The sequence below is a fragment of the Eleutherodactylus coqui genome, chromosome 4, assembly GCF_035609145.1.
Source record: "Eleutherodactylus coqui strain aEleCoq1 chromosome 4, aEleCoq1.hap1, whole genome shotgun sequence".
NCBI lineage: Eukaryota > Metazoa > Chordata > Amphibia > Anura > Eleutherodactylidae > Eleutherodactylus > Eleutherodactylus coqui.
Window position 1 is genome coordinate 29,331,951 of NC_089840.1, and position 22,127 is coordinate 29,354,077.

The window sequence follows — 22,127 nt, forward strand, 5'->3', positions numbered from 1 at the left end:
GGGATGGGACGAAATGTCATTAACATTTCCACTTACTCTCATTATTCCAAACGTTCATGAAAATCATCAAACTGAACTCCGGTAGCAGGGAATTGAGCCAAAACTTGGCAGGTGGGCGTGGCTATAGTAAGATGTCGCCAATACTCCTCGCCTTTTGGATATTACTTGGATTTCCTTGCATTACATATGAGGCAGCTGCACAAACCTTACCCCCCGATTGGCCAGCCTACCCGCTTATGAACACCGTTGCTGTGAATTCTGTATTTACTCTTTTTTTTTTTTTTCCCTCCTTTTTTATTACTAGAATGAAGAAAAAATCAGGAAAGAAAAGGAGAAAAAGCGTCAAAAGATGGTGAACGGACAGAACGGGATGGACATCGCTCTGGAGCCTAAAGCAGAAGACGAACAGATGGATTCTGGAAGTGAAGGCAGCGAGAGCGGCCGGGCATCTCAGGATGGACAATTACTAGAATCATACAAAGATGCTTTGAGCCAGAAGCTGGAGCAGGATGATACGAGTGTAGACGCCTCTGAACGCAGGGAATCTGGTACCTTTCTCTTGCTTGTCTGCTTTTCTGTGTTGACTGGGACAGGGTCCGCAGAGGACAGGGGGTTTAAGGTCCTTTCCAACTGGCACATCATCTTCCTGTGCAATGGACTGCTGGCCAACAATGAGCAGGTCCATCAGCACTGGTTCGTTAACTTTACACAGGCAGATGATCTGCTGTATGGGGACCAACGATAATTCATACGATCGTTCATTCCATATGGCCACCATTGGTCAGCTGCACATCTTTCTGTTCACATATGTACAACCAACCAGCGAGTGTTCGTTAATCAACTGGTCGTTGGCACATATCCAGATGATGGGGCAAAGAAGGCGGATAAGGACTGAGCAGTTGGATTCCAACTATCCGATTCTTATGTTCTTGGGAGATAAACCACTGCAAGAGGGATGTGGAGGACGAGGGCAGTGTGAGTGTGGAGGACGGGGGACGGGGCAGTGTGGGGACGGGGGGGTGTGGAGGACGGGGGCAGTGTGAGTGTGGAGGACGGGGGACGGGGGCAGTGTTGGGGACGGGGGGGTGTGGAGGACAGGGGTCAGTGGGGGTGTGGAGGATGGGGGCCGGTGGGGGTGTGGAAGGAGGGGGGTGGTGGGAGTGTGGAGGATGGTGGGGGTGTGGAGGACGGGATGACAGTGTGGAGGACTGGGGGGATGGGGGGGTGTGGAGAACGGGGTCGGTGGGGGTGTGGAGGACAGGGGTCGGTGGCGGTGTGGAAGGAGGTGGGTGGTGGGGGTGTGGGGGACGGTGGGGGTGCGGAAGGAGGTGGGGGTGTGGAAGGAGGTGGGTGGTGGGGGTGTGGAGGACGGGGGGGACGGTGGGGGTGTGGAGAACGGGGGTCGGTGGGGGTGTGGAGGACAGGGGTCGGTGGGGGTGTGGAGGACAGGGGTCGGTGGGGGTGTGGAAGGAGGGGGTCGGTGGGGGGGGGTGGACGGGGGGCGGTGGTCTGCTTGACCATTTGATTATGCTCGAGCCGCATCACTATTTTTCTTCCTGGGATGTTTGTGTTTTTTGTAAACCTTTTTCAATACATATTTCTTGTTTTGTGGTGATTTATCCCCTCTTTACATCCAGAACACATGCGCCCTTGACTAAGCCAAGTCTGCATGGGGGTATTGTGCAAGGTAGCTGTCGGCAGACAAGCTGATGGGCTGCAGTCCACTGATCAGACGCCTGCTGTCAGCGCCGCCACACACGGAGTGCAGCGGAAGCTGCTACTCCAACCCCTACGTAGTGTCCAGCGCTGGTACCTGCAGATGCAGTTCCCATTTATTTCAGTGACAGCTGCACCAGCAATTACCAGTGCCCGTTTCTACACAAGGGTTGGAGCAGCAGCTTCCACTCCGACCCCTGAGTATTGCAACGCTGAAAGCGGCACCTGATCAGCTGATCCAGAGCGGCAGACCCCAACCAATCAGTTATTGATGATCTTTCCATAGTACTTCCCTGGAAAACCCCTTTAACGGACTTGGTAGGTTACATGAGCAGCTCCATCTTACTAATTATGAAAATGTACCTCGGGTTTGACTTTAAAGAGCATCACCAAGATGTCAGACACCCTGTGAATGTGTCAAGTGGGTGGTCCCTGCCACAAACTGTCAGTCAGATCTGTTGTCCTCCACCAACATTGAGTAGTGAACGTTGCCGCCCACTTGACGCATTCAAAGCCCAGAAGCTACTTCTAAGAAACGCCTGTAAGGAAGGTTGGAGGTGAGGGAGATCGTTTCAGCGGGACCACAGCTGTAAAGTTATGCAGCCGGCCTTGCTGACACGGGGACACGACCGGTCCAGGTTAATAAATGAAACAAGAATTCTGAGATATTCTTATAAAAGTGTTTTCTTTTTTTTTTCTTTTTTTAGCTCAAAGCAAAAAGAAGACAAAAAAGCTAAAAATGAAAAGAAATAACAAAATTGAGCCTCTGAGCGCAGAGGAATCGGATTTAAAGAGCCCAGTGACCCCACCACCACAGTTACCTGGTGAGTAAAGAAGTGCGCCTCCTGCTGGAAGATATCCGAGGTCATTGCACACCACTAGTTACATTGCGGACATAACTGAAGAAGGCTTTATGTCCATCCCGCTAGAAGTCCTGGACAATAAGGATCTCCCCCATCGGAGCTTTATAAAGTGCTACAACGTAGATTATACGAACGCCAACCACAGAAAGCTGCAATAAAACCTCATCTTTTCTTTAGACGCTCTTAATATTGCCGGTATTTTATGTGCTCTTTTATATTTTATCAGCTGTTTGTCGCTGCATTAAAGCGATTCTCCAGCCCAGAGACCGGAGGGGGCAGTTATATTCCACGCTGTCCATCCTCTGTGTCGTTGTCCTCCAATCCACCAATTCATACGCCCTGTTTTTGGTCTTCCAAGTGGCCCCTGCAATTTTCTAAGTACTTAATGCACACTGTGCATCAGTAGTCTGAGCCAATTGTTGCTGCTTTCTGATTGGCCAGTGCTGGTGACGTGGGCAGTGCTGGCCAATCAGAGAGATGCTTTAAGTGCATACCAAATCACATTTTGTGTTAGGTAGTTAGTGGCCATCTTGGACGACCAAAAACCAGAAGCAACCGAGCAGAGTGATGGGCTGCTGGGAATATAACTTCCCCGTCCGGTCCCTGGATGCAATTTGCCGCAGGACCAGCGGGTCAATTTAATATTGCAGATTCTAAATGTGAACTATTTTATTGTTAAAGAGATTGACCTCCTAAAAGAAGGAAGCTCCTGTCCATAGGATAGGAGATAAGCACCTGATCAGCGGGACGTGGATCACTGGGACCTCCATTCATTAGGAGAATAGGGGTCCTGAGTGTCCCCGAATGGTTGGAGTGGCAGTCGTATATGTACACTGCTGCTCCATTCATATCAGTGGGACTGGCGCAGAAAGCGAAGAACAAGCGCCTGAATATCCGACAGTCCAACTGAAATGTCCACCACTCCGTTCATTAGGAAACACTCTGTACCCTTGTTCTCCTGATCAGATGCCTACCCACCTATCCTGTGGATGAGGGGACATTTTTTGGGTGAGACTACCCTTTTAAAAAGATTTTGCCCATGGTTGACTTTTATGGCGCGCATAGGCAGCCAGGGTTTCCTCTATGTGGAGAGGGCGTTGGTCCGGGTCCCTGCTTTTCTTGGAGACATACCCAGGAGCAGGACCTGTTTGTCCTCCGCATCGGTGGGGATCCCCTCTGATGTGGTGAGGACGTTGATCCGGGTCCCTACTTTTCTTGGAGACATCCCCGGGAGCAGGACCTGTTTGTCCTCCGCATCGGTGGGGATCCCCTCTGATGTGGTGAGGGCGTTGGTCCGGGTCCCTGCTTTTCTTGGAGACATCCCCGGGAGCAGGACCTGTTTGTCCTCCGCATCGGTGGGGATCCCCTCTGTCGGACCACCGCAGTCTTGTGACGTCATAAAAGGATTTTTGGGTTCAGTATTTAAGTCTATAAACTACTGATAAGTTTTATAAGACTTTTTGAACGTTCCTCCACAGGATGACGGTCTGCAGCTCATGATTGTGTAGTCCGTTTTTAGGATATTGCATCCACACTCTGACTGTCGGATTTGTGCTCTTACGGTTCCCGCTGCGCCATTTGGTGCCGATTTCATATTTTAAGTGAGATTCTGTTTGTCTTCCCTGTAGTTGGCTGGGGAACCCCAAAAGTTACTAGACTACCAAAACTTGAGCCTCTTGGAGATACACATCATAATGGTAATTGTAGAATGCCTTTATCTCTTGTTTCCTCGCATGCACACTCCTCCCCGTTCTCCGTGGTAATGGCGCTCTCACTAACACGTCGCTTTGTTCATGTGTTGCTGTCTTCTAACACGGGCATCCGTCGCTTTCATTTTGTGGTATCGCACATTTCTGTCCGTCTCACCAGTGTTTTATTTTCCAAATGCTAACTGCATGAATTCCAAAGAAGGCGGCCGCATCGGGATAATATAGAAGCCGTATATGGTGGGGGATCATTCAGGTCATATCAGGAATATACAGGCGTCATATATGGGGTGGTGGGGGGTCATTCAGGTCATATCAGGAATATACAGGCGTCATATATGGGGTGGTGGGTCATTCAGGTCATATCAGGAATATACAGGCGTCATATATGGGGTGGTGGGTCATTCAGGTCATATCAGGAATATACAGGCGTCATATATGGGGTGGTGGGTCATTCAGGTCATATCAGGAATTTATAGAGGGCATCTATTATGGAAGATCACTCAGGTCACATCTGGACTACATAGAAGTCACCTATGTTGGGGGATCATTTGGGTCATGACAGGATTTTGGAGAAGGCGTCTGGGGCGGGGGAACACTCAGGTCAGCCATATCTGAAAGGGATCCATCACTTGGGACCCCTGTCGATCAGCTGTTTGATGAGGCGATGCCACTCAGGCGAGCACCATGACCTCTTCTCAGGTCAGTGACATCACATTCATTCGTCGCTTGACCATGAGTGCAGCTTAGTCCCATTCACGTGAATGGGATTGATGTGCACCACCGGTATACAATGTACAGAACTGAGCCCGGTATGCAGTGAAGAGGCCGTGGCGCTTGCCTCATTGGCAGGAGTCCCGTCCCACCAATTGGATATTGATGACCTCTCTTGAGGCTGCGCCATCTATATTCGAGAGCTGGAAAAACCCTTCAAGGGAAGTGACTGACAATAGGGAGGCACACTGAGCTGTCGTCCTCGCTGTCCTCTGCCATTTTCAGAAAACGACCCAGTGTCGCCCTCTATAGTTCTTGGGCTCACTGGCCGTCCTTCCCACTGGCTGATGATGCCTCTTGGGAAGAGGTGACCCTCAGAAGCACGTGGTGATCTGTGTGGTCACCGGCGGCGGTCATGCCGTCTAGTTCCTGACTCTATAAGCCCAGCGGGGAGCGGCTAGGATTACCAGATAGAAGATACGCTTCATCATATAGAAGTCATTTTATAGTAAATCTCTATTTTTCTATGTGCTTTGTTACTATTTACACCTAATAAATCCATTTCCAGCCTTGTTGTCTTTTGTGCCATTCATTTACCTGCAGTTGGTAACACTCCGACCGATCATCGTGTTCACACTAGTGGTTGGCCATAGACCTCATATCATTCCTCATAAAACCTCGAATGATTAATGGGTCATCAGAAGTTAATTGGTGAGGTTTGCTGATTGGGATTTCCACTGATCAGCTCTCAGTGCTGGCAGCATATAGCGCTGTCCGTATTGCAGTGGCCTGGTTTCGTACTGCAGGCGCAGCTCCCTAGTGAACCTTAAGGCCGTGTGCAGTTGGTGTAATTCCATGGATAGCATACAACCCATTATAGCCTATGGGGCTGCACACATGGATCTTTTCTCACACTGACCCATGAAGGAAAAGGCATGGCATGTTCCTGACCATTTTACAGATGAAAGATGGGACATGCCAATGCGTGTGTTGTGTCTGTGTATATTGGTCAGCCCACAGACTAGTGTCCGTATGTTGTCCAATGCCAGTTCTGTGCTTGACTTATCCCAAGATGGGAAAAAGTGCATGTTTAAAGAGGCTGTGCCAACATGCAAACCCCTCCCACAATGTGGGCATGGGTTGAATAAGTCCCGGTCCTGGCATCTCGGGCGATTTTTTTTATTTTTTTTTCAGAGGAAGCCATATCCAGCCACACATTCTGCAGCTGCCGCTTAATGTATTATTGCAGGGCGGCGGAAGAATGGGAGCCACACTTACTGAGCGACTCTCTGATGTGGGTCATAGAGGGGGGCCAGGAGTGGGAGACCCCACTGATTGCCAGAATCCAGGGGCCATGGTATCGTTCTGAACCCCCTTTGATGCTGGCAAAGCTTTCTCTAGTTTGCCACGTTTTCGGGATAGTCTAAGGCAGCAATAATCCTGTATTTCCAGCCTGGCAGGCATCAGGTCGCTGTACAGCGCCACGGTCGCAGGACCATGTGGATTGCCTTTAGCGTTCTTCGTGTTTCCATCTGTCTGACTAACCCCATCATTTAGGGCTCACTCACATAAGCGCATTTTGGTAAAACCTTATTGATTTTTATTGGGCCATTCAAACCTGCGTTTTTCACACGCATGAAAAAAAACCGCAGCCTTACTTACTTATTTTGGCGCGTATTACGTGCACAATATGCGGTCGCATAACATACGCAGTGAATATACACGTTACATGCTTATTTCCTGCATACTGCATATTACGCGCTGGTATGAGTGAGCCCTTACTTTCCCATGGCTCTGATGGCGTCCGTCCTTCGCGCTGTCCTCGCTCTGCATGCGCCGCCTGTACGTCTCCGTTCTTGCCTCCTATAATTCTCTTTTGTGTTTTGCTGTTTGTCTTGGAATTAGATTTTTACGGAAAGCCTCTCCCGCCTCTGGCACTGCGGCAGCGACCCAACAGCGACACACATGATATCATCTCTTGAGATGCACAACGCGGTAATTTTTTACGTATCCTCGCGCCGGTGATCATCCTATGACATCAGTATTTTATACTTGCAGAACTAACAGGCGACTCTTGATGGAAACGGATGCAGCCAAGTGCGTTCTGCCAGCCGTCCTTGGTCCATCAGTACTAATGGATGGACATTGTGGATCACCACTAAAGGCGATGGCTCTTCAGATGTCACGTGGGGCACTATTTTATCGTCTCCAAGAATGTCACCACTATTTTGCTGCAATATTGAAGTTTTTTATCATTTTCTCTCAAATTTAGTATCAGAAATTTTACAGATTTTAAACGTTTTCTACGACGTCATTCTGAGAAGCACAACACTGGCTGAGGATTTTACTATTGTTTAAAGGGGTTGTCACACTTCTAGCCGCTTCGCAGGTGGCACACAGCTCCATACATAATGCAGTGGCCTGGGCTGGTACTGCCAGGTGAGTCCTATTGAAGTGAATGGGACTCAGCCTGCATTACCAGCCCAGGCCACTGGGCAATGTACAGAGCTATCTGCTTCCTGCAGCAAAACGGCTAGAAAGGGGGCAAGCCTTTTAACAAAGCGTATAACTGCTTACACCATCCTACCTATAGTAATTGAACCCCTGAGCAAGAATCAAAAGTAGTATTTATTTCCATATGTTATTACTTAGTGGGGCTCCTTTGGCCCTATCTGAATATTCTCTGTGACATACTTTCTACAAACGTCTGATACACTTCAGCTGGTATTTCCCTCCAGTCATCCTGCAAACATCTGTTGAGTTCTCCCAAAGAAGGTGGATGCTATTCATATTTCCTGAATGTAGTTCCAATTTGTTTCAGAGATGTTCAGAAGGGTTCACGTCAGACTCTGTGCAGCCAGCCCAATCGTGGAACATCCATATCCTCAAGCCAATGTAAAACAGCATTGGAATTGTGACAAGGCACATTGTCTTGCTGGAAGTATGGCCGACCATTCCTAAAGTGTTACCACATTGTTGTCAGCACATTATATATTGCTGCTATAACCAATGCACTAAGATCATGCCACATTAAACATCCCCAGACCATAACGGAACCTCTGACGTACTTTCATACGTACTGCGGGCCAATGCATCTTCTTTGAGAGAATTTGTAGGATGAATGGAGGGAAATACCAGCTGAAGTATATCAGATGTTAGTAGAAAGTATCCCACAGAGAGTATCCGATGTCATTAGGGCAAAGGAGCCCCACTAAGTATTAACATATGGAAATAAATGCTACTTCTGATTCTTACTCAGGTGTCCAATTACTTTAGGTAGGATCGTGTATAGCTGACCAGGAAAAAATGTTTCTCCAGTTTTGGCCATGAAGTCAGGAGGGGGGCACATACTTTTTTAAGGTGTTACCCCTGTGACAATCTGGATCATTTCAGTATTCTTATCTTTCTACTGCTATATATACTCTTCGATGGAACTGTACATAGTAACTGTATAGACTTTTCTCACAATCCTTGGTACACGACTTGAAGTAAAGCGATGTGGAGAACACAAACTGTGCGGTTTCTTATTTCTCAGTATTGTGCTTGCTGTATGTAAGTGATGGTGTGTGGAGTGATGAGCCCTGGATGTTACTGTATGATGTGAGGCCTCGGCCACCCTGGAGCCTGCTGTACAGCATGCCCAACGATGTAATGTGACCAGGACGTTGGCCCTGCTGATTTGGGTTTTCTCACTATCCTGGTCAGGTTTGCATGAAACGTCCGGTCACCCCGTGAAGTTCAAGACTGAATTGAGCACATTGACACCCAATGGCATGCATTTATGCTGCCTGAGGCAAAGTGTGAAATGACCCCCCCCCCCCCCCCCCCAAAAAAAAAATAGATTTTATGGGCATTGAAAGCCCCAAAACATAAGATACCCAACACATATTTAAACCCTTGAGACTTGTGACAGAGTAATAGTGACCCTAATGCTAAGTGCCCCCTTCGTGTTCCTAATAGTTATAGTGACCCCCTTAATGGCCCCAGTAGTAATACTGACACCATAGTGGTCCCACTGGTAATAGTGACCTTGTAAGTGGCCCCAGTAGTAATAGTGCTCCTATTAGTGGCCCCAGTAGTAAGTGGTTCCAGTGTTAATAATGACCCCCCATAGTGGCTCCAATAGTAAAAACACCCTGTTAGTGGCCCTAGTCATAATAGTGCTCTAATTAATGGTCCTGGTATTAATAATGACCCCCAATGTGGCACCAATAGTAATAGCACCCCATTAATGGCCCCAGTAGTAATAGTGACCCCAATAAGTAGTAGTAACCCTGAACTTCCAGCTCCTCGGCAACCTGACAGACATCTTACTTACCCAGTTTGTGGCTACCGCCGTAGCTGGGTCTCTGACCCCTAACCTCTTCCCTGGAGTCTGTGCTGAGGAACATACGTGGATGCCGAGGGGAGAGGTCAGCTGTCAAGACTCAGAAGTGCGACCGGAAGAGAGCTGCGGACTGAGTTAGTGAAAATTCTCTCGGGTTGCTGCCTGGCTAGTTCCCGTCTAGCCATTAAACTGGCCATTAAAAAATAATTACCAGCCAGGTGGAAACCCGCTGCCCCTCCAGGATCCTGCAGACTGCCGCAAGAGGCAATGTTCTCCGGGTGCCTCATGATGGGGGCGCCCCTGAATGCATTGGGTTTCTGGCATAATTCATATAGGTCGGACACTACAGTGAAGGAAATAAGTATTTGATCCCTTGCTGATTTTGTAAGTATGCCCACTGTCAAAGACCTGAACGGTCTAGAATTTTTAGGTTAGGTTAATTTTAACAGTGAGAGATAGAATATCCCCCCCAAAATCCAAACAATCACATTGTCTAAATTATATATATTTATTTATTTTGCACAGAGAAATAAGTATTTGATCCCTCTGGCAAACAAGACCTAATACTTGGTGGCCAAACCCTTGTTGCCAAGCACAGCAGAGGTTTCTTGTAGTTGATAATGAGGTTTGCGCATATGTCAGAAGGGATTTTGGTCCACTCCTCTTTGCAGATCATCTCTAAATCATTAAGATTTTGAGGCTGTCGCTTGGCAACTCTGATCTTCAGCTCTCCAGAAGTTTTCTATGGGATTAAGGTCTGTAGACTGGCTAGGCCCCTCCATGACCTTAATGTGCTTCTTTTTGATCCACTCCTTTGTTGCCTTGGCTGTATGTTTTGGGTCATTGTTATGCTGGAAGGCCCAGCCACAACCCATTTTTAATGTCCTGGTGGAGGGAAGGCAAACTTACAAAATCAGCTGGGGAAGCAAGCGGCCAAAAACTGGAGGGGGTCCTAAATATGGAAGGTGTTTGCAACTGCCTGTAGTAGCTCACTGGCCCACTGCAGCCGTGCGTTTATTTTACACGTACCGATGGTCCTCGTAATAAAAAAAGTAATAAATTGCAGCATGTCCTATTCTGGTCCCAATTATAAGGACGTCAGTCACCCGCTCGGGTCAGTGGGTGTGAAAAAAAAAGGGGGCGCACAGATTTATGACAGACCGTTCAGTACTGCGAAGAAAAAAACATACACGGAAGTAAAAGCTGGACAGACATATGGAGTAGGAGCGGGCCTTCTTCATGGACCGAACTCGGATAAAGCATTAACAGAAGCGCAGGATTGGAGGGGCTCTGCTTCTGAGACCACCAATTTCTGGAAATCTAAAGTAGAAGCTCTCCGCTGCGCAGTGCGCTCTTCTCTTCTTGGAAGGGTGGTTTGACATCGTCTTAGGTCACACAAGCGTATGCACAGCTTTTTTGTGCACTGGCACAAGACATTTGTGCCAGTCCATTTGTGTGCAGCAAACAAAGATGCACCGATTGAAATGGCTGAGTAGTCTGAGTTCTTTTTACAGCGGTAGCATGCAACTTCTACAGTGTTTCCCTGAAAATAAGACCCTGTCTAATATTAATTTTTCCCTTAAAAGAGGCACTAGGTCTTATTTTTGGGTTATGGCTTATTATACTTACCTAGCAGACTCGGTTCAGGTCCCTCCCACGGCTCTCCGTAGCTCCGACGTGCTTCTTGCAGTCCTCCGCCGCCCACAGAATATCACTTCCTGGGTACGGGGTTCCTAAATCCTGCCTCCAGGAAGCGGTGGCTGTGATTGGTTCATCGAGTACTGCATTAATTGGCTGAGCAGTGGCCGTGACATTGGCTAATTCATAAATCCCACCTCCACAACACGATGGCTGTGATTGGTTCTTCAACTGCTGCACAGTCAATCAATGAAGTGCTCGATGAACAAATCACAGCCATCGCTTCCTGGAGGCGGGATTTATGAATTGGCCAATCAATGTCACGGCTCAGCCAATTCATAAATGCCGCCTTCACAATACGATGTCTGTGATACCTTGAGTCATATGGATGCGTATGCTGTCCGTGTAGGGTCAATTTTTAATCGAACTCCACATGGCTGAAGAAAAAAAAACGCTAGTGTGGCGAGGGCCTAAGGCCATTCTCGCGTGGCCGAGAAAATCACGCAAGATTCGTGCATTGTGAGATGCACAAATCTCGCACGAATATGAACCCTGTTCTTTTGAATGGGTTCATACACACGCCGCGGTAAGTACTATCTTTGGGTGTGCCTTCGCAGTGCCCATTGTTTTCAATGGAGCAGGAGGGAACATCGTACCACGTGCTCGGAGTGCGAAGCGAGGTTTCCCCATTGAAAACCATGGGAGAAGCTCTGTGGTCCTCTGCCGCGGCGGAGGATCGCTACTTCCCCAAAGTGATGCGAGGCGGTTTTGGTAAAAAAAACATCCACAGGGAAATCACAGTTTGGCAAGCTCCATATTGTGCCCACCCATAAGAATCCAGCATTAATGCCGAATGCCCACAGACCACACTGATTCCGCCTGCAGAATCGGCCCTGACAGCGCCGGGGGTGTACCTGTCGTCTTCTTCACCAACACACGGTCGGATATGTGCAGTACACCTTTTGTTTTTTGGGTTTTTTTTAACTCTTGCTTTTCCCGCGGAGTCTGCGGCCTGTCCGCAATAGCAATCACAGACAGACCGCGGGTCGAACAGCTTCTGTTGACTCCAATGGAAGCCGTCCGTGCGGGAACCGCAGTAGAATGGAGCATGCTGCGATTTTTTTCATCTGTGAACAGAAACCGCAATTGGTTTCCGCTCGTATGCGTGAGGAATCATTTTTCCATTGCATGCTATGGAGGGTTATGGCTGCAGAACCCAGAGGCGGTCGCCAGATCTACGAGAGCTGGAAAAAGCCGATGAGACCGCAGACCCTACTTTAAAGGTTTCAGTTGGGTCTCCGTCCCCCTCGCTTATCAAACCTCTGCCATCATTGTGACATGTTTTAGTTCTTCTTTAACCCTTTAGTGACTACCACCAATGCCTGCAGTTTGCCTCTCTGAAGTTGGGGCTGCAAACTGTGGTCGGACATTTATAAAATTGTCCAGAACATTTCTTGTTGCCCCTTGCAACCAATCACAGCGCAGCTTTCATTCCTTGCACTGCTCTTGGAAAATGTAAGCTGCGCTGTGATTGGTTGCTAGGGGCAACACAGACAGGTTTCCTCTTAAGACTGTTCCATAGAGCTGCTCCTGAGCGCCCCACAAAGGAGGCAGAAAGGTGGGATTAGCTTTCTGCATTTTATCTCATTAACCGTAATAATCAGTATAAGGGCGCATTAAGAACACAACGAGCCGCCTCAGGTATAAAACTGAAGGGCGACCCAAAACCAATATGGCCGTTTGAGCACCTCATTCCGCTGCCATGGTAACCCGAACTCTAGTGAGAGCAAAACTACCATTCCCAGAATGCCCTGATCCCGGATGTGACGTGGTGGAGTCTTCACGTGATCACTGGTTCTCTCAGTCTGATTTGACCCTTTGAATGCCGGGCTGCGTTTGCTTTCCACGTGGTGACAGTTTGGGGATAAATGTGCGCTGTCTATATCACGACATAACTGGATATCACAACATGATAGGTAAGTGCAGGTGACCTCCTGCGGGCCGGGCTGCTCCTAGTTATCGCTGTATCCATGGAGGGAGAGAGGAGTCACTAAGCTGTGCTTAACAAAGCCACGCCCACAAAAACCTAAACCACACCCACAAATAATGCAAATTACACCTGTGGTGAACCACGCCCACACCAATAAAACCACACCCTACAGTAAGCCACACCTGCAATAAGAACGCACTCTAAGGTAGATAAACCACACCCTATACTAAGCCACACCCCTAAATTATGCAAACTACACCTGGGATAAACCACACCCGCATCAATAAGCCACACCCTTAGGCTGTGTCGTATTGGCGCATGCAAATTTTGCGCATGCAAGACGCATAGAACAGGACCCGCTGATTTCAGTGTGTACGCCTGCAATTGCGTTGCACACACCCCCTTCTCCCCGCGGTGCGCGCAAAAACACCCTAAAGCCTCCAGATTCCGCGGCTATTACCGCCCATAGCACGCTATGGAGAGGTGATTCTTCCTGCACACGAGCGGAAAGCGATTTCAATTTTCCGTTCGCGGAGAAAAAATGGCAGCATGCTCTATTTTTGAGCGAATTCATCGCGGACAGCTTCCATTGAAGTCAATGGAAGCGGTCCGACCTGAGGTTTGCGGGTTCAATCCCCACATGGTTCAGGTAGCCGTCTCTAGGTTGACTCCGCCTTCCAGGGTCAGTAAAATGTGGACCCAGCTTGCCAGCGCTCCAATGACGTCACTGCAGGGGAATAAGCGCCCCCCGCCGTGACAGGAGAGCAGGATACAGGACCCCAGTTCTTGAGATCAGCGAGGGTCTCAGCTGTGAGCCCCCCACTCATCAGCAAGTTATCCCCTACCCAGTGAGTCGGAGGGATGATTATATGGGAAATGTCGGCTCTCCCTATAACAGAAACTATAGTCCGTCCGCCGCGCCATTGTGCAGTATCTACAGTCAGTAGTAGACGATGACGAAACCTAATTACCTCTACTGACCCACATTCCACATGAAGTCACCCCGTCTGAGTCATTCTCTCCGCCCGCAGCCGGCGGAGATCTCGTGATCAGTATGTAGAGCTGGAATGTCTCCTGCCGCTTCGTGACGTCACGGGAGAACGAGGAGCCTGCAGGATGAGCCTCCCGTTAGGAGACCCAAATGTTCCTCAGTACCTTCTGTTGGCCTCCTAGGAACACTGACCCACAGTTACCTTGTATGTTGTCTGGAGCTTCAGATGTGTTTACCAATAAAATGTCTGCCTTTCGCTTTATTACATTTAGGCTGCCTGCAGACTGCCGGGTCGGATCCCAGCTCACCTCTCCCGGGTCTTTGATGTGCTGGCCGGCTGGCGCATGCGCAGAGCCCGGGCACCGGAAGAGACATTTCTGTGCGGGGCTCTGCGAGACCCGCACAGAAATGGAGCATGCCGCGACTTGTTTTCCGCATGTGTTTTCACGCATGGGATTGCGTTTTGTAATGCAATTTTATGCAGGCGTCCAGGGACAGAAATTCTGCGGGAAACCCCGCCGCAGATTTTCTGCCCATGTGCAGGGGGCGTTATATGTAGGTTTCCCCCACAGTGTCCTCTGCTGACACCTCTTATATATATATATATATATATATATATATATAAAACACTCCTGCCTCCGGCCCCCGTGGCTGTGCAGAGAAGACGCCATCCTCTGTTGCAGACAGCTTCTCTTCACAGCACGCCCCTCTGGTCCCCATGCTCTGTCTGGGTCTCAGTGCATCAAGATGTGACATACTGTGTACATATAATGTACGTCACAACCCGATGCGCCATCGCTTGATTCACAGCTTCATCAGACTAATTATTATTAAACTATCAGAGTGATATTCAGATGCGGCGGGTGCCGTAAGTGAGGCCTGTCCTCATCTCACTGGCACTTCACCTCAGGATTGTGGAGTCAGTAGAAATAAACCAACTCCCACTCCAACTTATTTAAAAAAGAAAAAAAAATATATAGAAAAGTTTTGGAATGCCTTATAACTATATGTTTTATTCATCTAAGCCCCTGTTATCAAACATATTCATAACTAGGATGTGTAATATAGATGTAGCTGGATTATCTTATAATGGTGATGAAAAGTCTGAGGTTACTATTTTAGTACAGTAAGTTTATCACCTATAGTCCTATATGAAGGAGTCAGAGTCGGGTTAAATTGGGGACTTGGAGTCGGAGGTTTGGCTTACCGACTCCACAGCCCTACTTCTCCTGCCGCATTAGGCTGCCTGTCGACAGGCGGGTTTTCATTGCGTTCCCTGGGGCGATAATCTGGCCGCGGAGAACGCAGTGAACGCTCTCCACAGCGCTGCTATGGAAAGCGCTTCCCCCCTGTCCACGAGCGGAGAATCATTGCGATTCTCCGCTTGTGGCAAGCAAATCGCAGCATGCTGCGATTCGCCGCGGTCCTTCACGGTCAGCCTATCTGTCAGACAGGCTGACCGGCAAAGATCTGTCTGCTAGCTCTTGCTCCCAGGCGGCGGCTCCCGTGGCCAGGCAGCCTAAGTCTCAATACTTACTTTTTTTGCCTTCATCATGATGTTATTGGAAAAGTCTGTTTTTTTGTGTTTTTTTTTTGGAATGTTTAACTGTACTTGTTGTTTTCGGTGTGCAGATGGCGAAACTGAAGAGACAGATCTGTCGGGTCGTGCTGGATCACTTTGATAAGACTTATACAAATGAACTGGGGGATCAGTGGCAAACAGTCCGGTAAGTTCAGGCTGCAAAAATATTACTCAAAAAACGTCATCTATTAAACTTGTATTGAGAACATGTGGCGGTGACGCTCACTGCACCCGTCATTCCCCAAAAAACATCAGAATTGCTCCTCAAGCACCGAAGTATAAATTGTAGAGCAGCCAGACATTGTGTCTTAAGCTGTTTTTGGTGTATTTTCCTTCCCATTATTGACTTTTTAAATGTTGTGAAGTCACCGGTGCGTGTGGTACTCTAGGGCAGTCATTGCAAAAAGGAGAGAAGCTACCTGTACAACGCCATCACATCAGCCCCCCTGCAGGGGGAGCAGGAACCCTACTGTTCAACATTTTTATAAATGATCTGGAGGAGGGAATTGATGGGAAACTGATCCAATTTGCCAATGACACAAAGCTAGGGGGGATAGCTAACACTAGAGAAGAGAGAGTATTCAAAAAGATCTAGGAAAGCTTGAACAGTGGGCGGCGACTAACAGAATGGTATTTAACAAGGAGAAATGCAAAGTCCTACATCTGGGCAAGAAAAATGAAAAAAGCACATACAGAATGGGAGGAATTAGGCTAAGCAGCTGCACATGTGAAAAAGACTTGGGTATACTAATCGATCATAGACTGAACATGAGTCAACAATGTGATGCAGCAGCCAAAAAAGCAAACACCATTCTGGGATGTGTTAAGAGAAGCATAGAGTCTAGATCACGTGAGGTAATTATCTCCCTCTACTCTTCCTTAGTCAGACCTCATCTGGAATACTGTGTCCAGTTCTGGGCACTCCACTTTAAAAAAGGATAGTAATGATTAGGAAATTATAGTACCAGTGTTTCTGATGGCGCAATGCGCCACACAGCTCTGCTACATGCATGTCACACACACAGCTCTGCTACGTACATTGTTCATCCCAAAGAACACGGATCAGAAGCAGCACAGTACTGGAGATGAAGGACCTGTGATGACGTCACCGTCATGCTTCGCCCCTGATTACATGACGGTGACGCTCATCCCCAGTGAATGACTTACATGCTCCACCCCTTATCACATCATGGTGACGTTATCACAGGTCCTGCATCCTCGTGCAGATTACAGGCAGACTACAAACCCCCTGGGGCCTCAGTTGCTATGGAATACTACCGAACACCAATTCGGACAGCAGCCGTGTGCGTACAGAACCTGTGATGATGTCATGGTCATGTGATTAGGGGAGAAGCATGTAACTCCCTCACTGGGGATGAAGGACCTTTGATGACATCATCGTCGTGTGATCAGGGGCGAAGCATGTAAGTCACTCACAAACCCACTCACGCACAGACGGACAGGTCGTCATTAGTATTTTGACATAGGCAAACTGGAGCAAGTTCAGAGAAGAGTTGCCAAGATGGTGAGCGGTCTCCAAATCATGACCTATGAGGAACAGTTAAAGGAACTGGGAATGTTTAGCTTGCAAAAATGGAGGCAGTGAGGAGACTTAAAGGGGTTGTCCCGCGCCGAAACGGGTTTTTTTTTTTTTTTCAATAGCCCCCCCGTTCGGCGCGAGACAAACCCGATGCAGGGGTTAAATAAAAAAAACGGATAGTACTTACCCGAATCCCCGCGCTCCGGTGACTTCTCACTTACCTTGTGAAGATAGCCGCCGGGATCTTCACCCTCGGTGGACCGCAGGTCTTCTGTGCGGTCCATTGCCGATTCCAGCCTCCTGATTGGCTGGAATCGGCACACGTGACGGGGCGGAGCTACGAGGAGCAGCTCTCCAGCACGAGCGGCCCCATTCAGAAGGGAGAAGACCGGACTGCGCAAGCGCGTCTAATCGGGCGATTAGACGCTGAAGATTAGACGGCACCATGGAGACGGGGACGCCAGCAACGGAACAGGTAAGTGAATAACTTCTGTATGGCTCATAATTAATGCACAATGTACATTACAAAGTGCATTAATATGGCCATACAGAAGTGTATAGACCCACTTTGTTTCGCGGGACAACCCCTTTAATAGCTGTCTACAAATATCTGAAGGGCTGTCACAGTGCAGAGGAATCAGCCCTATTCTCATCTGCACAAGAAAAGACTAGAAGCAATGGGATAAAAATGAGAGGGAGGAGACACAAATTAGATATTAGACAGTGAGGGGGATCAATGAGTGGAACAGGTTGCCACGGGAGGTGGTGAGTTCTACTTCAATGGAAATCTTCAATCAAAGGCTGGACAAATATCTATCTGGGATGATTTAGTGAAACCTGCACTGAGCAGGGGGCTGGACCCGATGACCCAGGAGGTCCTGTCCAACTCTACCATGCTATGATTCTATAAGAAATCACAAAAGGGTGGGGCCCAGACTACCTCAGACTCCTGTAAACGTAGATAACCTGTAATTGCAAATCCCAGCTCTCATCTTATGGAGCTGAGCTAAAAATCTAGCAATGATAAAACAATTACTCAAGGCTCAAAATAGCTGCATCCTAAAGGGTTAAAAAGTCCCTTACAGTAATCACATGTACTACAGATTTATAAAACAATTCTAATGCTCGGGGCACTTAAGTTTTGTACATTGAACTGGAACACAGTTGAATTCGGTTCTTATAGGCAGAAAGTATCCATGAAGCTGAACTATTTGAGTGTCTATCTGATTACTTACAGCACAAACCAGAAGGGAAGATGGAACAATGCCTCTACAGCGCCATCTGTTGGGAGGTAGCATCCCTATAAGTCAATGTCAGACCTTTCAAGAAGCCTTGTAACAATGACTGGGAATATACTGGAAGCCGATGCCAGAGTCTTCTCCAGAAGGAAAGGATGACCATTTACAGACAGCTGTTTCTGGGTTTTTGCCTCTCATCAGTGTGCAGTAGGTTCTGGTTTGGCTAGTTAGAGGTCTATAGACATGGATTGCGAAGGGTATGGTTTCTCCTTATGGAGAGCACCTAGAAGGTGTGGTAAGACTTAGAAGGCCAGGCATGCTCCTCTGGGAGGCTAGCCACGCCAGAAATCTACTTTACACTGATGAAGAGTAATCCCGAAACGGTCTGTCTGTCAAGGTTATCTTTTACTTCTGGAGAAGACTGGCTTTGACTCATAATTCCCAGTCATTGTTACAAGACTTGTTAAAAGGTCTGGCATTGACTTACAGGAATGCTGCCTTCCAATAGGTGGTGCTGTAGAGCCATTGTTCCATTTGCATATTTCCCAGAGGAGTATGGGTGGCCTTGCACGTCTCCTCACACCTTCTAGGTGCTCTCCCAAGGAGAAACTATATCCTACCCAACCAGCACAAACCTAAAAACACATCACCGAACTGTTAGATCCTCCATCGCTCCAGTGCTGATACTCCTGTGGTCGTACAACTGCGGCTGTAGTTCAGTGTCGAGTTTCTTGGCATCACTTCCACCATACACACAAATTGGAAGGGGCCCACAAGGGCATCGATGCCTGATTAATGGGGGATATAGTAGCCAAATATTTAGTGTTCAGCTTTTTTTAGGTGAGCCTCCGGCTTTAGGACAAAATTTTGTCCTGGGACCAAAGGGGCAGTTATACTAGCTGCTTATTGGTCTTCTGTGCCGATGTCCTTCTAATCCGCCGGTTCTGGATGTCATTTTCAAGTGTCCAAGATGGCCTGCGCAGTTTTCAGACTACCTAATTCCCATAGTGCATTGGTAGTGTTATGCTACCAATGCGCTATACCTGCTGTTTGATTGGCCAACACTGCTCACATGATCACTGCTGGCCAATTAGAGAGTGCAGAGAGCGGTGCACAGTGTGCATTAGGTAGCTAGAAAATTGCTGCAGCAGCCGTCTTGGACGGTTCTAAACAGGTTTACCGAACCAGTAGATTGGAGGGGCATCAGCCTACCCCATTTCCCTGAAAATAAGACATATCATGATTTTCCAGAATTTTTGAGGATGCAAAATGATTTTTCAGGCTTTTTGAGGATGCTTTAAATATAAGCCCTACTCCAAAATTAAGCCCTGCTAACAGTTAATTAAAAAAGTCAATTTAAATAGCTTCCAGGCAGCTATACATGTAAAAAAAGTTAAACCTTTTTGAACAAAAATTAATATGACACTGTCTTATTTTCGGGGAAACACGGTAGAAGAACAACAGCAGGTAATATATACTCTACCAGTCAAACGTTTAGAACCCCTCAATTGTTCCAGTTACTTTTTACCTTACCAAAGTCCAAGTCCCGTAAACAGCAGAAATGGTTCAAAGGTTCAAAACTATATTAAAAACATAAGAATGTTGTGAAATTCTCACCTGAAATGCAACAATAGTCTGAATTTATGATTGTAACCAAATGGCTTTTTTTCAGGGAAAACATCAGGAACAGCTGCTCTGCAGCACACAAAGCAAATTATGGTTTGAAATTTCATGCAAACTAATCCTACAGGTGTCTCAACTTTTGTAGATTATATAGAATCAGAGGGTTTGAAAGTAGTCAGTGTGGGAACAGGCTGCATTACACCCCCCAGGGCAGAATTTGGACAGCTTTGCTTTTCAGGAGAGAACACCATGCTATAATAATGGCTAAAATAAACGCAATTAATCAAAGAGGACAGGCAGACAATTATAACCCTAGCGTTAGGTTGTGCTGCTGGGATCTGCTGTACCACATAGGTTCCTAGCAGCACAGCTCCACAGGTGTGGTATGATTGTGCTGGGTGTGGTGATCTCCATCTAGCCAATCCCCTGGGTCTTTGCTCACATATCTACCCAGCTCTTGTCAGTGTCTGTTTGGTGTCCAGGGTGAGCAGTCGTGTATCCTTGTCCGTAGCAGCTTGCTGTGTGTTTGGTGTCTTGCTGGTTCATGTCCATTCTTACTTTTATTTTATGTCAGTTTATCTCTGCTTTGTTCTGCTGAGTTAGTTTGCCATTTCTGGGCTAGGGTGGTCCTTGGGGTCCTCTGGTATATGTTGCTTTGCTAGAGTAGGGACCCGCAAGACACGAGGAGCCTTGTCGTGGCCTTCCAGCTTAAGTTCATTGGCCAATGTACAAACCAATACCTTGTACTTTTATAGCTATATTATCAAACTATTAACAACCACTTGTCTGTAGTATGTGAGTGAGTGCTTCTGATGCTCCGCCCCTGGTAATGTCATTGCTCAACTCCCTGGTGATGCCATCGAAGGTCCTACAACATATATAAAACACAGAGTCTGACCGACAGAAGAACAACACAGTTAGGGCTCTTGGAAGGGGAGAACAAAAATAACACACTGAGGATACAACTAAGCCGTTATTACTTCAAAAGACACAACTTAGCGGTCCTAATAGAACACACTGACCTACCTACGCCACAGAGATTCAGTGGGCTGAAGGACCTGTGGTGATGTCACTGCTGTGGGAGAAGCCAAGCTGTGTGCGTGATGTGTGGGGTGTAGTAGAGTTGTGTGTGCATGTACCATGTAGCAGAGCTAAACCAGAAACACTGGTACTATAATTTCCTACACAACTCAGCAGTCCTGACAGAACACACTGACCTACCACCACCACAGAGATCCGGTGGCCTGAAGCACCTGTGGTGTTGTCCCTGCTGTGGGAGGAGCCAAGCTGTGTTTGTGTTTTGTGGTAATTAAGCTACTGTAAGTGTGATGTGCCACCAAAAACACTGCCACTATAATGTCCTAATAATTACTAGTCTGCTTATGTGTACAGGTATGCAATGTGAGTATTTCGGTCATTTGTCAGTCCCTATGTTATGTCTGTTCTGTCAGTCCAGTCCGCAGTATGCAGTTCTCTGTCCAGTCGGTGTTTCTGTCAGCACATCCAGTCTGAACTCCGTTCTTGGTCCCTGTGTTTGTGGTATCTCCACCTTTCCGGTGCTTATTTGCCCACACGAACATAACATAATGCACCCCCTTTTGTAACTAGGGAGGAATCATTTTGGCATTATGTTAGAGATATGTTGTGTGCGGTTGTTGGAGTGAGTTTTCCCGTATTTCTCCACAGATGGTTTGGACAAGTGCTGTTCCTTGCCTTCTGGCATTCTGGGGTGGTGCATGATTTTCCTTCCCTTGTACGGTGGGTGTGGTGGCTCCATACAGCTACGTTGGCATGCATGTCATCTTGAGTGGTCCTGCTATGTTATGCACGCTATGGTGGCATGCATTGTGTTTAGTATGCATTATTATGTTGTGCTATGGTGTATGCATTATGTTGTTCTACATTATGTTGGCATGCATTATGTTGTTCTGTGGTGCTGTCAGTCTTGGTTTATGTCTATATTTCATCTGCCTTAGCCATCCGGCCACTAGTGTTTGGACGCCCGCTTCTTGTATGTCCACCCGTCCGTTGGTGGTCAGACGCCTGATCTGTATCCTGTCCCGTTTTGTTCTTTGGTAGGCAAACTTTACGGCCCTGTCTGTTATGCCTGATCCGTATCCTTCCCCTAGTCTGTTGGTAGGCGGACGTTAGGGCTTTGTTCTGTGTATCACCCTTTCAGGAAAAGCAGCCCCGAGGTTC

At 47.6% G+C, this 22,127-nt stretch overlaps 2 protein-coding genes and 1 long non-coding RNA gene across 4 annotated transcripts in view; all 3 read left to right on the plus strand.

The window, feature by feature from the left end:
- The window catches only part of ARL13B (ADP ribosylation factor like GTPase 13B), a 63,781-nt gene extending 56,179 nt beyond the window's left edge, over positions 1 to 7,602 (plus strand). The window contains exons 8-11 of one of the 2 annotated variants that reach the window (XM_066599151.1): positions 305 to 548; positions 2,424 to 2,540; positions 4,208 to 4,276; positions 6,905 to 7,602. In XM_066599151.1, the coding sequence (XP_066455248.1) occupies positions 305 to 548; positions 2,424 to 2,540; positions 4,208 to 4,276; positions 6,905 to 6,981 (507 nt within the window). In that variant the 3' untranslated portion in view covers positions 6,982 to 7,602. The remainder of the gene's footprint in view (positions 1 to 304; positions 549 to 2,423; positions 2,541 to 4,207; positions 4,277 to 6,904) is intronic. The other variant, XM_066599152.1, reaches the window with a different exon arrangement.
- Positions 4,284 to 5,568, plus strand: LOC136625155 (uncharacterized). The gene is made up of 2 exons (XR_010792511.1): positions 4,284 to 4,541; positions 4,595 to 5,568. It is a non-coding gene; the product is annotated as an uncharacterized lncRNA (long non-coding RNA).
- A 5,203-nt stretch (positions 7,603 to 12,805) lies between the features above and the next one.
- The window catches only part of NSUN3 (NOP2/Sun RNA methyltransferase 3), a 62,124-nt gene continuing 52,802 nt past the window's right edge, over positions 12,806 to 22,127 (plus strand). Inside the window, exons 1-2 of the mRNA XM_066598533.1 lie at positions 12,806 to 12,940; positions 15,578 to 15,672. Of these exons, the coding sequence (XP_066454630.1) occupies positions 15,578 to 15,672 (95 nt within the window). The 5' untranslated portion in view covers positions 12,806 to 12,940. The remainder of the gene's footprint in view (positions 12,941 to 15,577; positions 15,673 to 22,127) is intronic.